Here is a 12,208-nt window from a genome sequence, read left to right as displayed (position 1 = left end):
GTTTCATTCTTTTAAGTGGAAAGCACGTAGAAAAGTCATAAAATGCACAAAGAAATATGAAATTAATATTGTAACTCATCACTGTAATATTTGCTTAACATTAACATTTTCGAGAATTAAACATTTTAAAACTCTTTAGTTTTCCAAAACACTTGATTTAAACTTAAGGATCTTTGCATCTTTAGGATCTTCAGATTGATCGACTACTTAGTGAAAATATGTCGATTGTGTACAATGTCAAAGGACAACTTCGTAACAACACTATAAATTAAAACAGACACTATTAAATTAATTAAATCAAAAATTAAATAACAATAAACTAACCTCATTTGGTGCTATCAATTGATAGTTGCATAAATCAAAATGGGAATACAAGAATGAATGGCTGTTGAAATGATATCCGCCCTCTATCAATGTCTATAATTTTTGGTAAGTTTGCGATAAGTTTGTTGATGTTGATGGCTTGTTGTTGTTTACTATATTTTTTTTTTACAATTTTGTTTACGCAAAATATTTTGTGTTAACGTGCCGGTAGCAACGTCGGCGTTACAAAATTACCCCTTTTTCTCTCTTCTTCTTGGGAGCCAGATAAAGCCAAAAAAAAATTTTTGTTTGCCGCCTAAAAATAGGAGGCGACAGCAAAACAAAAAGCAATTTACAATTATGCTTAATGGAAGTTTTTACTGCTGTTTGTGCACAGAAAAATATCCATACCTTACAATAAAATCAATGATATTTGAAATGCAAAAATTAAGGTAAGTATTTCAGGATTTATTTAGCAAAAGAAATCATACAATATTCATACAAAAACTATACTATATAAAAGAAAATGTATTCTGCTTCATTAAGATGTTATTTATAATATTAAATCTGATTTCAGAAGAAAAGTACTAGTATACTGATATTTTTTAGTTCAAATTTCTTTCTGTGTGGTGGATCTCCACTTGGCACCTAAGGAGCTTTCAAACGTCCGACATCAGGGTTATATGCCGGTGTGGATTACACCAAAAACTCACATGCCTTTTGTGTTTGTTTAGATTTTTCACATGTTTTTGTTTTGGTTTTTTTTTTTTTGTTTTTCTGGGCCACGTTGTTGTTATTTTTCTTTTTTTCAGAATGCTCTTTGTGGTCGAAGGTCAATTACACAAGCCCTAAATGTGTGTTTATTGGCCATAAATAAAAGATTAATTTAATTAATTTATCATTACATCGAAGGCGATCGCTGGCAGAATAAATCGTTCAGGTTTATTGCCGAATTATTGACCTTACTTTAGTTTATTTAAAAGGCAAATGGAAATTGCTTACAAAGAGTATCTTAAAGATAAACTATCTTTCTTTTACAAATTGTTTGGTAGTTATTGTATTTATTTTAATTGAGAAGGAATGATAAGGTTTTAATTAATTTTATGTCGCATAAGTTCCAGTTTATTATCCAAAGAAATACAGCTAACTTTCCTCTTTACTTAAAGAACTAATGCAAAATTGATGGTTTATTAATAAATACTTTTGATAAAGTGGTGATAATTGGTATTAAAAAATTGAAAGCTTTAACAAATTCTGTAAATAAACGTAAGCCTATTTTCAAAAAAATAATATTTATTGTTTACCATTTTTATTTATTTAATGGATTCAGTAGAGCGAGCTTGAGCCTCGAACCTTTTACTTTAAGTGCCTCTAAAACTGTAGCCAGAAATCAATGGCCTTGTTTACTCGCCGATTTTCGTGGCCCTTTATTTACCGAATATTTTCGAAAAGCAATTCCTAATTTCCAAATCTGTTTTATGTTTGCCCTTTTCATTTTCATTTCGTATTTGCTTTCTGGCCTAATCTTTACACTAAAGTTGGGCTGGCTTTTATCTCTTGCTTTAGGGTTTCGTAACCCACGATGGTCAGAAAGTCATGTGTTGTTATTTTTATATTTCGGTGTTGCTTTTGTTTTTGGTCTTTTATCAGCCATTATAAGCAGGTCGCTGATAAGGCGACCGTCAGCTGTAATTTAATTTATTACACTCAAAAAATAACCTAATATTGCAACAATACATTTTTCAAACATGAGAAAAAATTTATGAGTAATTTCGTTATCCTTTTATGTTTTTTATTTGATAAAAAAAGTATTCCAAACTTAAGATTGTTTTTACGTTACTTGAATCTTAATACTTTTTTTTGACGTGTATCAGACCTTTAAGAGGGTTCTAGAGTTTTGACAGTTTTCCGCTTAACAATTTAAATTGTTTCTAAATTAGGAAAATGAAAAGTCATGGGACTACGACAACATTGACGAAAAGGATGCGTTGCAAGTGGCACGTAGGCTCTGTTTTTTTTCTAGTTTTTTTTTTGCTTTTGTTTTCTGGTGGTGCAGGCAACTGGAAAACTCAAACGCACACACACCAATGCACCACGCAATTAAATTTTATGTCATTTTATGTAAAGACGCAGCGCGACGTCTCTGCCGACGTCGCTGCCTCTGTCGCCGGTGTGTCGACGTGCCAAAATCCGCATACTGAAAAAAACTAGTGAGCCCAAAATAAAAACAACCCCAGCTGTTTCTTTTTTAGTGGCATTGTGAAAAAGTAAAAATATATCTAAAATATGTTGAAAAATAAAAACAATGCTTACAAAATGATTAAAATATGTATAAGAAAATAAAATAATTACATTTAGTTCACAACTATTTAAAAGCATTGTTACATTTTATTTATTTATTTTGTTTTTTCAAAAAATAATTATGTACAAATGAACAAAAGTTGCCACTTATTGTCTGAAGTTATACAATTAAAGATACATAACCGCATCTGATCATGTGTACGTTGAACTCATATTTATTAGTGTCGTTTCAGAAGCATAAAACAGCATACAATATCAACAAAAACATTGCTCACATGTTGCTGCTGGGCTGATGCTTTTTTGTCTGGTTTTTCTCTATTCTTGTTTTTCTTAACTTTTTTTGAGCCGGCGTTGGGGCGCAACACGTACGCCAAAAACTGAAAAGCAGGAAAACAACAATAACAACAGCAGACTCTCGCACTTCGCACACAAGCGCACATCGATTTAAATGGCGTTGCGGAAATCTGAAATGGCATTAAAACTGTGAAACAGTGGACCTTGAAAAGCGCGACAAGAAATACTCGAAACGTAGAAGTAGAATTCACGAAAAAAAAGGCGAAGAGCATGGAGCACAAGGCTTCCCCTTCGAGACAAGACGATCTTGTCCAATATTTTGTGTACTTCGCACAGCACACGTGTGTGTGTCAGCAACAAGCCACCCATTCCGATTAGATCCCAGGCACACGCCCAAAAAAACATTTGAAACAGAAGCACAAACTGGGGAGCGGGCTTTCAATTACAAAACAGTGGGCATCAGCTAAGTCAAACTTGAAAATATGTAGTAAGAAATTTCTATACACCATAATGTTCGAGACCTATAAATCTTTAAAAATGTTTTTGAATCGTCATTTAGTTTTAGGTAATCCAAAAAATATTACAGATAATAAAGTTGTAAACTATTTATCTTTAAGATACTGTTTGGAGATGGTGAAAACACACTCAAGTCGTAGTTCCACTGCGCTTGTACACCTTTTTCGCGTACGCTTGTTTATTACGCATTTTAATTTTCGGTAATTTAAATTTAAGAGCTATGTAATCAAATAGCAGATGTCATGTGAATCGTGGGTGTAATGGTAATAACTCGCTTTGACGTCATTAGCCAGGTCGTGTGCCTTCAATCAAAGGGATAGCGGTTGCTTGTTTGTTTTTCCATTTTTCCACTTTTCCTCTGTTTGCATTTGCAGGTGCAGCACCAAACAGATTATAATTTATGTATTTGTAGCGGGCGCATGCTAAACTGCACACACGCTATATACTATGTATTCTATACTTTGTATATCATTCAGACTTGCAATCGGCTGAGACCCTGTTTTGGTGGTCATATGTTTGCAGTTGTTTTGTGGCGCTTTTGTTGTCCGTGGACCTGGCGTTACGTGACGTTCGGAAAGTCAGCAGACTGCCGATGCGCCGGTTGTTCTCGCACACACGTCCACCTCAAAACAAGTGACGTTTATGGGGGTTTCGATGATGCTCTATTTTGTGGTTTTTAGTAGAATAACTTCTTGGGCTTTTCATTATTTTCTAGTATGTACTTCTAATAACAGTAAACCTCATTAACTTGGTTTACTGTTAATAGAACAATAAAATCGTTTTCTCGCAAAAAAATAAGAAGTTTCTTAATCTTCCATAATCCACAAACCGGATTTGGGCCAAACATCATTATTTCGGCTGCGCATGAACCGCTTTGGAAACTTCCCGGCCAGCTCCACATGTTTTGGCTTTCTGTCTGTATTTCCAAGTTTTTGCCTCCGCAGAGTGCACTGCACTCGCCGCTGCATTCGAAACGGTAAAGTGGGGGGCCTTCGATTTATAGTTTTTACATACATAATAGGTTGCGCTTCTTGGCGGAACCAGTGCTTGCCAAACCGTTACAGATCCTACGGGTTCGGTTTATAAAAATATTGAATTTGATTGCCGCTGATTTTAACTAGCAGCATAATTGATGATAGTTAGCCGCGATCTTGATAATTCCCTTTAATTTTCGCCGGTCATAGATATCCATTCAAATCGCTCCTCCTCATTATTTTTTTGTTGCTCGTTCGTTTTTTGTTTCTGTTTTTGTTTTCGATGCATGTTTTTTTGGGTCCAAGTCCAGTGGCGCTCTATTTGATCAAGACTATTATACAATCTCTCACGTACACCTATGTAATAAGGGTGTATGAGTGTCTACAGTTGAGGCACCAATAATAGTGAGTCTTTATGGATGTGTTTTTTATCTATTTTTATTAAATTAAATATTTTATTGCATACTTTTAAGAAATATTTAGAACATTACAAACAAATTTCTTCTGGTATTAATAAAGACTCTATTTTATTTTTAAAAATCCTTGTAATGGAACTATAATTTTTACCGCAGATGTGTGTGTAAACATGCGTTTTGTGTGGGGCAATGAAGTAGAACAGAAACGAAAAACAGAAAAACCGAGACACCAAACTCACTGACTATTTGTGCGTGTGTATGGGTGTTTGCATGTGTAGTGTGTGCGTAAGGGGGGCACATTTTGGAGGGGAGAAGGGTGACTTAGGGCATATTGTATTGGACCGACAGTTTGTCACACGCAGCGACCTAAATACGCACATTTTATGATATTTTGTTTTTCAATTTTTGTCTTAGGTTTCTTTCGTTTACATTTACCCATGATATATTGCTATGCATGTTTGTGTATATGTATTTATAAAATCATTTTTCCTGAGCACTTCCATATTACACTGAATAAAATTCACCATTTAAGCAAGGTTTTAGAGTCATTGAGTTTGGTGATTGTTTGTTTTTGCTTATGCTCCTTCTTCTTCTTCTTTAACCGGCTTACATGGTTCCCCTGCGTGTGTATGCCTACTTACACACAGCAGAGTTCACATTTATAGTAATAATAGTGTTTTATTAATTATTTATCTGTAGGCCGAAATCGTAAATTTGTAGGCTTTATTAATAAATATTCTAATAATTCTAAAATAATCACACTTGAAAATAGCTCATTATTTTTTTTCATACCAGGATATACATATAAATATTTCTCTGTAAATTTTTAAATAAGTAACTAACTACTATTAATTTGGGCACATCTGTTTTGTATAGTCTGGTTCTGGCAACAATTTCTAAGTAGCAGCTGTTGTCCCCGCACCCTTCTTTTGCAGACCTCTCCCTCACTCACACACAGTCACTCGAACTCCCGCTCACACACACACTGACAGACCGCTCTGCTTTACAGGCGTCGACGTCGACTTCTTTTCTTTGCGCAGCGATGGTTTTCAAAACGAATTCGAACGCTTAAGCGAACGGTTGTGTTTCTTCCCAAGCAAACGAAAAAAAACAATATTCAAAACAACAGAAAAAAAACTTGAAAACCAGAGAAATCGAAAAAGAAGTTAGCGAACCAAAAGTGTATTAAAATAAAGCGGATAAAAATAAAAGAAAACATTTTTTTGTGGTGCATCCCAAAAACCGGTTGTTAAATGCGCGGTGCAATAAAACCATCCAGAGTTAAACAACAACAACCATAAAGAAACAACGTTGCACATTATACGAAGTGCAGCTCAAACTGTAAAAAAGAAGCGAAAATCCAAGAAAAAAATTGAAGAACATCGAGAGAATATTTAAACGAAAAACAAGATGGCATTCTCCATTGTGAGCCGCGGTATTTTGCGCACTTCGAGAGAAATTCTGGAACGCAACATGGCAGCAACTGTTGGCGCTCTGCAGCAGACCGCCTCCCCGCCCCCGAACACGCCCATTTCACACAGCGAATGCCAAGTAAGTCCATCAGTTTTTGGTCAAGTGTATAAGAAGTTTAAGTTGCGCTAATTCAATTACCGGACAGTATTCTAAAAAGAGAGGTTTTAAAACAGTAATCTTAGATGTGGGGTTCAAAATCAGTTTTCAAAACTAACGTTTTCGAACATGAAGACGAGCCAAACAGAGAAATAGAATTGCAATTTAGAAAAAATACGGGGCAAGGGGAATTGTAAACGGAGAGGAAGAGGAAAAACACAGAGAGAAGGGGAAATGGGAAATGATTGGGGAGAGACTGTGAGAGGGGAGTTTCACGAAACGAGGCCAGTGCCAAATAAACTGTAGCAGTAGCTCACAAACTATAAGAACTCTAGGGAATCATTAATTTTTATTGAAACTAAACCACTGATATATGATAGTTTTCTGAAAGAAAAGATATCTTCGGTCTTTCAATTTTGCTTATTTCAAAGATATATTGTTTGTTTTCTCTGATCGAGGAAATTGGCAAATATTTAACAATCAATCATTAAGGGGTTATATCCAGTTGCGATTTTGAAAAAATCGAAATTTTTTTTTTGCCTATTTTGAATGTATATATATCTAAGAAGATTATCTGAAAATTTCAAAGTATTCCGGTAAATAGTATTGGAGTAATCAGTGTATTTGTAAAGAGGTCTCCCATGTAGTTCAACTAGTAGCCAAAACTTTAAATGCGTTTTTCTCGAAACTATGTCTTCAATGTCGGTGAGCAAAATTTCTCAGAGACGGCTTGTCCGATTGACTTGAAACTTTCACATTCTCTTCTTAGATATTTTTTCAGGTAATGAAACTTGGAATTTTGGCTCCGACAAAAACTTCGATTTTTTAGCCACTTCAAAGTTGAAATTTTTGTGCCAAAAACGAAGTTTTATGTTTGGGAAGCCGCCATTTTGTCAAAAATCAAAATTTTGAAAATCCCAAGTCTCATTACCAGTATTTGTCTATTCTTTACGTAATCCTTCCGGTTTTTTGTATTTCTGATCATTTGGACCGGAGATATTTTGCTCACCGCAAAACCTTTTTTTGAAGTGGACCCTCGGGAGATCCTCTACAGGACCGACGGAGTCCAAAATATTTTTTTTTTTTAAATATATTCTAAAACTAGAAATAATGACCTATCTTTTCATATATATTACGTATTCATACAATAAATAGCCTCTCCAAAAATAATTTTCAAAAAAGCTCATTTTTTTGGCCTCGCAACTGGATATAACCCCTTAAAGGGCGCAGCAATCCAATCAAATCAATCGATAATAAATTTGAAGAGGCGCCAAAAGACGCATTTCCCTATATGCTATGAATGAAACCTGAAACAGTAATGCAAACAAAATATATTACACTGCAACAAATAGGAAAGAAATGATTTTATTTAGTAGCTTAGTAAGCTCTAGATTGTATAATTTATCTGAATTCCAATGTACCTGTTCATATTTGTAAGCCCTATTTGCATAAATGTTTTGGTTTCGAAATTTGTAATATTATGCTAATGTTATTGGCTCAATATAAATGTAACCGGCTACGCCAACATCAGCTATTGCTATTTTCCCCTGTGTATTCAGGTGAAAGCTAGTTTTCCATTGCCGCCGACAACAACCCTCGCATTTCGAAAGTCGGAAAACTGCGCAAATTCTGTGGCTGGGAAAAGATGCGCAAAAGCATAACAACACAAGAAAAACCTCCTACTAGATTTTTCTTTTCCCCCCCAAAAGAAGTTTGACAGTCACAGGAAGTGATTCTAGATGAAATTCCGCATATCTTTTTTTTTTCGCGATTTTTCCTTTTGCTGTTGATTAACATTGACCTGTTGCTCGACTTTGAATTTAATTTGCCTCTCTGCATCTTCTACATAAATCATGGGCTTTGTTTTTTGTTTCTTTTTTTCTCTTATGGTCGAAACGTGTTTCTTTTTTGTTATCGAGACGCGCAGACATATAATATAAATGAAAGGAGGCCCGTTTTTCGCATTCATTAATTCGTTTTTGGAGAAACTTGTTTACGAAAAAATAAAACAATCCAAAGTTCGTTTAACCAAGCGAAGCCACTGGAACCAAAAAACCGAAAAAGGTTCCAAAGCAGTCCGACAATAAGTGTGCGGGCTTTATGATAATGGTATTGTATGATATCATCGTCGTCGGTGGCTGCCAACATCTGTATTTGGATTCTTTCTTATCGAGCCATTGAAATTCAAAACGTTTACAAAAGTTTTTTCTGTTTCTTGTAATTAAAAAAGAGCAAGCTCTTTATCTTTTCCTAATGACATTGACGGAAGCTGTCGGTCTAATGATGGAAAAATACATTTCTCCGAACTGGTTTGCTGCATCTATAATTATTTGTTTTAATTTTAAAGGTTGCAATGTTGGGGGGCTTTTGTGTTTTATTTTTACGTGCCTTAGGCCAATTTCTTGTGTTTTGAAGTTTCGAATCCGCTTAAAAATCACATTAAATGCAATACAGTTTTGGTTTGGCCTTTTACAGCTATTTTCTCACATCTTTTCCAAAATATTTTATCGCAAACTGGTTTCCATCTGCTCATATTTGTTTTGTTATATGATCGCCACGTGTTTTTTTTTTTTAAGTTAGAGCCTCTAAAACTGTAAATTGAAAGAGTTCCAACCATAAATTTGACAGTCACTCCCGGCACTTTTTTGGGGCAAACAAAACTTGAAAACACTCGTAAAAACCGATATCAAATCGGGTTTAGAATTGTTTTGTGAGTAAACAAAACTGACCTTAACAATAGGAAAACAATAACACAACAAAAAAGAACAACAGCAGTGCGCCAAGTTGTAATTAAAAACAAAATGACTTTTTTAAGGCCGAAGGGCACACATAGCAACCATATCGAAAACAACAAAGTTCAGTCAGCATGGGGTTAAAAAACAAAAATAAACTAAACTACAGTGGTTGGGCAATATTCTATTGTTATAGTAACAGACTATTGTCATACATAAAGATGTAAAATGAAATAAATATACTAATTTATTGTTATTATCTCCTCATTTCAGCGCCTTTTCCTGGCAACTGGTGGCCATATCTGTGGACATGGAGCAGCACACTCACTGCTGTGGCATCAAATGCCAACTGCCGTGGTCCAGGCCGTCCGTCAATATTCAAAGAAATCCGCCGGAGCGGCCAAATTGCGACGAGAGCTGGAAAGTGATAGCGATTCCGATTCGGACGATGAGTTCGAGCGTCGTCGCCAGAAAATGGATTCCAAACGCAGCGAACGGGTGAGTGAACTGGCTGACAAAACCGCATTAACAAATACATATCTTGAATTTATAACCCATAAAAGAGGCCCAAAAGCACACACCTCCACGTGGCTGAGAAATTTCAATTGTGTTTGCTTGGGGAGCCAAGAAACGTGTTTCGAAACTTGGTTATCGCGCTCAATGCCGTTTTTTGAACCTGCTCTGTGGTATTTTCAAATGCCACTAACATTGTAACCTGGTTAACAGTGGCCAGTTAACAGTGTTAACTGGTTCAGCTATAGGTTTATTTCGAGATCAAAGCTTCATTTTTAAAACCAAGTGACAAGGCTGTTTGTCATTTGACTGCTTTTGTAAGCAGTTCATACAAGTCCTGTAATGAGCTTATTCTAAAAGCATGTAGATTTACTTTGTGTAAGCAATAAAAGCACACAAGCAGTTTAAAAGTGTCCTGTAAAAGTACCTTAAAAAGCAAGCAGGACAAAGTTCTGTACAGCTTTTGAGTTCAAAGCTTTTGGGCCATGACGCCGTAACGCAACCTAACAAAGCAGTTCAAAGTTTAAATACAAAAAAGCTTTTAAGGAGTTTTGTGTTTTAAAAATCCATCTCATAACCTATATTATTTATTAAAAATTGTAATTTAATTAAAAATAATTTTTTTTTAATTTTTAGGGCGACTCAGCCTTCTGGCGCCGCAAGATGCGTACCCTGCACCGCATTTTGGACGTAAACCACGACGGCGTGGTGTCCTTCGACGACTTCAGTTTGCTGGCCAAACGCTTCAACGATCTTGGCCATTTGACCCCAGAGGTCGCTGCCGAATTCAACGATGTGATCAAGCAAACGTGGGAGGAGCAGTTCGGGGAGATAACCCCCTACAATCTGGTGACTGCTGAGCAGTTTCTTTCCGATCTGCACCATCGTCTCAACGACAAGAAGATGGCCAAGCGCATTGGTCGCTTCTTGCCCTATTTGTTTAAGGTTGGTATTGGGTGAACTTCATTTAAAGGCGAATTTGGCTTATTTTTTCGTATTTTCTTTTACATTCTAGGCTGTGGACTTTGATCACACTGGCCATTTGGATCTCGAACAATACAAGCTCTTCTTCCGCTGTCTGGGACTGACTGAAGACGACGCTGCCGTTTCATTCGCTGTGATAGACAAGAACGGCGATGGCCAATTGTCGCTCAAGGAGTTTGTACATTTGGGCCGCCAGTTCTTCTTAACCGAGGACGACTCGAAGATTTCAAAAATGTTCTGGGGACCGCTGGTGGCGGATCATTGACGGGGTGCAGTCACTGCTGTAGATCATCACACAAAAACAACCAAATCAACAACAATAACCCCAACAAATCCGAACTACAATCTGAACCATCAAAACCAACAACGATTGCAAGAGCACCAAAACCGATGCCACAACATCGGCAACAATAACACCAATGAGCCAATGCTAATTACATTTCAAACGACAACGAGAGTGGCCAATAATAATAATGATAATAATATAAAGATGGCCCTATCGTTGCCAACTCGCGTGCAGGCGGCAGGCGGCAGTTGGCTTAATCTACAGCATGTGGCGCCGCATAAATCGGGACCGATAAACATTAGCAACACCACCACCACGATCGTTACAAGGAACATGAGCATTTACGACTTTTTACGCAAACATTTGTGCACGTCGAAGCGCCAGCGCTCGACCTTTGAACCCCATCCAACGCCCAATATCCCCGCCCCCAAATTGCGCAAGCACAATTTTAGTAACTATCAAAAGGAACGGGAGAGGGAACAACGGCAGAAGGAGCATCGATCCAACGGCAAACCATCGATGGATGAATACGATATAAGATTCTTTTTCTACCTTAACTCGCTAATAATATTCACCATGTCGTGCAGTCGTCAGTCGGCCGCCGAGGGCGATGACCTCAAGCACTTCATTTGCGACCGGATCCGGAAGTTCGATCGTCTGCGGCGAAAGGCACGAAAGCGCCGGAAGCGGAGGCCCAAACAGCTGACCGACGATGAAATGCACCTCTGATTTGAGGAAAGTGGAGCTACTATTACGCCCCCTATTTACCATATAATCGATCATTTTTTTGCCTAGTTAAGAGTTACGTTTAACTGATATATTACACAATACAGCAAGCATGATATAACAGAATAAAACTGATTTTAAATGTATGTTTAATAATTCGAAAATTCGTTTTTTTTTTACAATGGCCGTAAAAGAACTAAGAACGATCGAAGGAAACCCTTGTCGCGCTTTGCGCAAATTGCATGCAAGCGCAGAAAAAAGCAAGCAGACGGTACTTCCTTCCACTTTTTTAATTTTTCCCTCACTTGGCATCTGCGGCCACATATCATTATGTAAGCACCAGCGAAAAGGATTTGCGATATCAACTGAAAAGTGTTTAGCTGGATGTTGCGAGGCAACAAAAAATGGTACCTAAAATAGGAGACAGACTAAGCGAAGTATGCAATACTCTTAAACACCTCTACAACAAATGGCAAATGCATGCCAATAAATTCAAAATATATCTCTTTAAAAATGCAATACAATAATATAGAATAGAAGATAACTTCTGATCCAAATGTGCAGCTCGATTAGATAACCCCGTAAAGGGTTACC

General features: G+C 36.7%; 1 protein-coding gene across 1 annotated transcript; it reads left to right on the top strand.

Moving 5' to 3' along the window:
• The first annotated feature begins 5,844 nt into the window (after positions 1-5,844).
• Positions 5,845-11,778, top strand: LOC108095373. Its single transcript, XM_017196452.2, is given in 4 exon segments — positions 5,845-6,355; positions 9,379-9,603; positions 10,255-10,563; positions 10,634-11,778. Coding segments are annotated over 4 exon segments (1,659 nt in total). The 5' UTR covers positions 5,845-6,214; the 3' UTR covers positions 11,618-11,778.
• The last annotated feature ends 430 nt before the right edge of the window (positions 11,779-12,208 follow it).

Source organism: Drosophila ficusphila, unplaced genomic scaffold, assembly GCF_018152265.1.
Source record: "Drosophila ficusphila isolate 14025-0441.05 unplaced genomic scaffold, ASM1815226v1 contig_198, whole genome shotgun sequence".
Classification (NCBI taxonomy): domain Eukaryota; kingdom Metazoa; phylum Arthropoda; class Insecta; order Diptera; family Drosophilidae; genus Drosophila; species Drosophila ficusphila.
This window is presented reverse-complemented; position numbering and strand designations above follow the sequence as displayed.